Source organism: Parus major, unplaced genomic scaffold (genome assembly GCF_001522545.3).
Source record: "Parus major isolate Abel unplaced genomic scaffold, Parus_major1.1 Scaffold1180, whole genome shotgun sequence".
Lineage (NCBI taxonomy): Eukaryota > Metazoa > Chordata > Aves > Passeriformes > Paridae > Parus > Parus major.
The window spans coordinates 1-1,774 of NW_015380039.1; the positions used below are offsets into that span (position 1 = coordinate 1).

The window sequence follows — 1,774 nt, forward strand, 5'->3', positions numbered from 1 at the left end:
CTGTCCCCCGCTGTCCCCACCCTGTCGCTGACGCCGTGTCCCCACCCCGCAGGGAGCTGCGGGCTCTGGTCATCGACATGGTCCTGGCCACCGACATGTCCTGCCACTTCCAGCAGGTCAAGTCCATGAAGACGGCGCTGCAGCAGCTGGAGAGGTGGGCGGGGGTCGCGGCGGGGCCCGTCAGGAGGGGACGGGCGGCCACGCGCGGCGTGGGTGGCTTTGGGGACAATCCGTGTTTGTCCCCTAGGCTGGACAAGTCCAAGGTGCTGTCGCTGCTGCTGCACGCGGCCGACATCAGCCACCCCACCAAGCAGTGGGCGGTTCACAGCCGCTGGACCAAGGCGCTCATGGAGGAGTTCTTCCGGCAGGTAGGGCCGGGCCGGGCCGGGGGGGCTCGGGGGACACCCCTTGGGGACACCACGCCTGTCCCTTGCCTTGCCAGGGGGACAAGGAGGCCGAGCTGGGGCTGCCCTTCTCGCCCCTCTGCGACCGCACCTCCACGCTGGTGGCCCAGTCGCAGATCGGTGAGTGCGGGGGGAGGTCCCCGTCCCCTGTCGCGCGTCCCCGCCGTGTCCCCGCCGTGTCGCCAGCCGCGCCGTGTCCCCTCCCGTCCCCAGGGTTCATCGACTTCATCGTGGAGCCCACGTTCTCGGTGCTCACCGACGTGGCCGAGAAGTTGGTGACGCCTCTGGCCGAGGACGGCTCCAAGGCCAAGGGCAACCCCGCGACCCCCCAGCAGCCCAGGTGGGGGGTCCCTGTCCCCGCGCTCCGAGCCCCGCGGTGGCCGCGGTGGCCCTGGCCCGCTGCCAGCTGTCGCCGCTGTCCCCCAGCTCGCAGTGGCGGCAGCCGTCCCTGGATGAGCACCTGGAGCTGGGGGACATCAAAGCCGACCTGGCCGGGTTCCGCTCCACCTGGACCAAGCACATCCAGGAGAACAAGCAGAAGTGGAAGGAGAGGGCGGCCAGCGGTAGGACAGGGCCACCGCGGCCACCGCGGCCACCGAGGAGGGGCTGGCGACCACCCGGACCCGCTCGGGGCCGGCTCTGTCGCGGCGTCCCCAGGCGGGGGAGGTGGCAGGAGCTCAAGGGGGGGTGGCCGCAAGTTTTGGGGTGTCGCCGGTGACCCCGCGCCCGTGTCCCCGGCAGGCATCACCAACCAGGCGTCCATCGATGAGCTGTCGCCGTGCGAGGAGCCCGCGGCCCCCGGCGCGCACAGGGAGAACGGGGACGTGGAATAGCAGCGGGAGGAGCGAGGTGGGCGCGGGAGGGGTGGGGACACCGGGAGGGAGGAGGGGACGCGGATGTCACCGTCCCCTCCCTCCCCGCAGGTCCTCGTCCGGCCGAGTGACAGCGTCTTGTCCAAAGTCTTCGATGCCATCGAGTTCAGCACCATCCGCAGGGCTGGAGCCCCCCGGGGCCGGGCTGGGATCGGTGCCACCCCCTCCCCGTGCCAGGATCGGTGTCACCTCTGTGCCAGGAGCCCCCCCGGGATGTCCCCGCTGTCGCCGGTCCCTCACTGCCACCCCCGGCCCCCCCGCCGGGCTCCATCCTTCGGGATTTTTAAAAAACGCTTTTCCAGCCCCGCTCGGGAGGGGCCGGGCCGGGGCTGGTGGCGCTGGGGACAGCCCGGAGGGACCCGCGGTCAACGCCAGGGCCACCGCCATCCCCTCTGTGCCCGCCGAGCCTGGCTGGTGACACCGGGAGGGTGACCCTGGGACCTGTCCCCAACCCGGGACAGCGACAGGGAGGGGACAGGGAGGGGACAGAGACAGGGA

The 1,774-nt window shown here is 71.9% G+C and overlaps 1 protein-coding gene across 1 annotated transcript; it reads left to right on the plus strand.

Annotated features, from left to right (window-relative positions):
- Positions 1–52: 52 nt before the first annotated feature.
- Positions 53–1,768, plus strand: LOC107199586 (calcium/calmodulin-dependent 3',5'-cyclic nucleotide phosphodiesterase 1B-like; the record flags this gene model as incomplete). Its single annotated transcript, XM_015616905.1, has 7 exons — positions 53–154; positions 248–368; positions 443–524; positions 618–744; positions 831–967; positions 1,146–1,253; positions 1,328–1,768. Coding segments are annotated over 6 exons (661 nt in total), but the record flags the coding sequence as incomplete, so codon positions are not given.
- Positions 1,769–1,774: the final 6 nt, after the last annotated feature.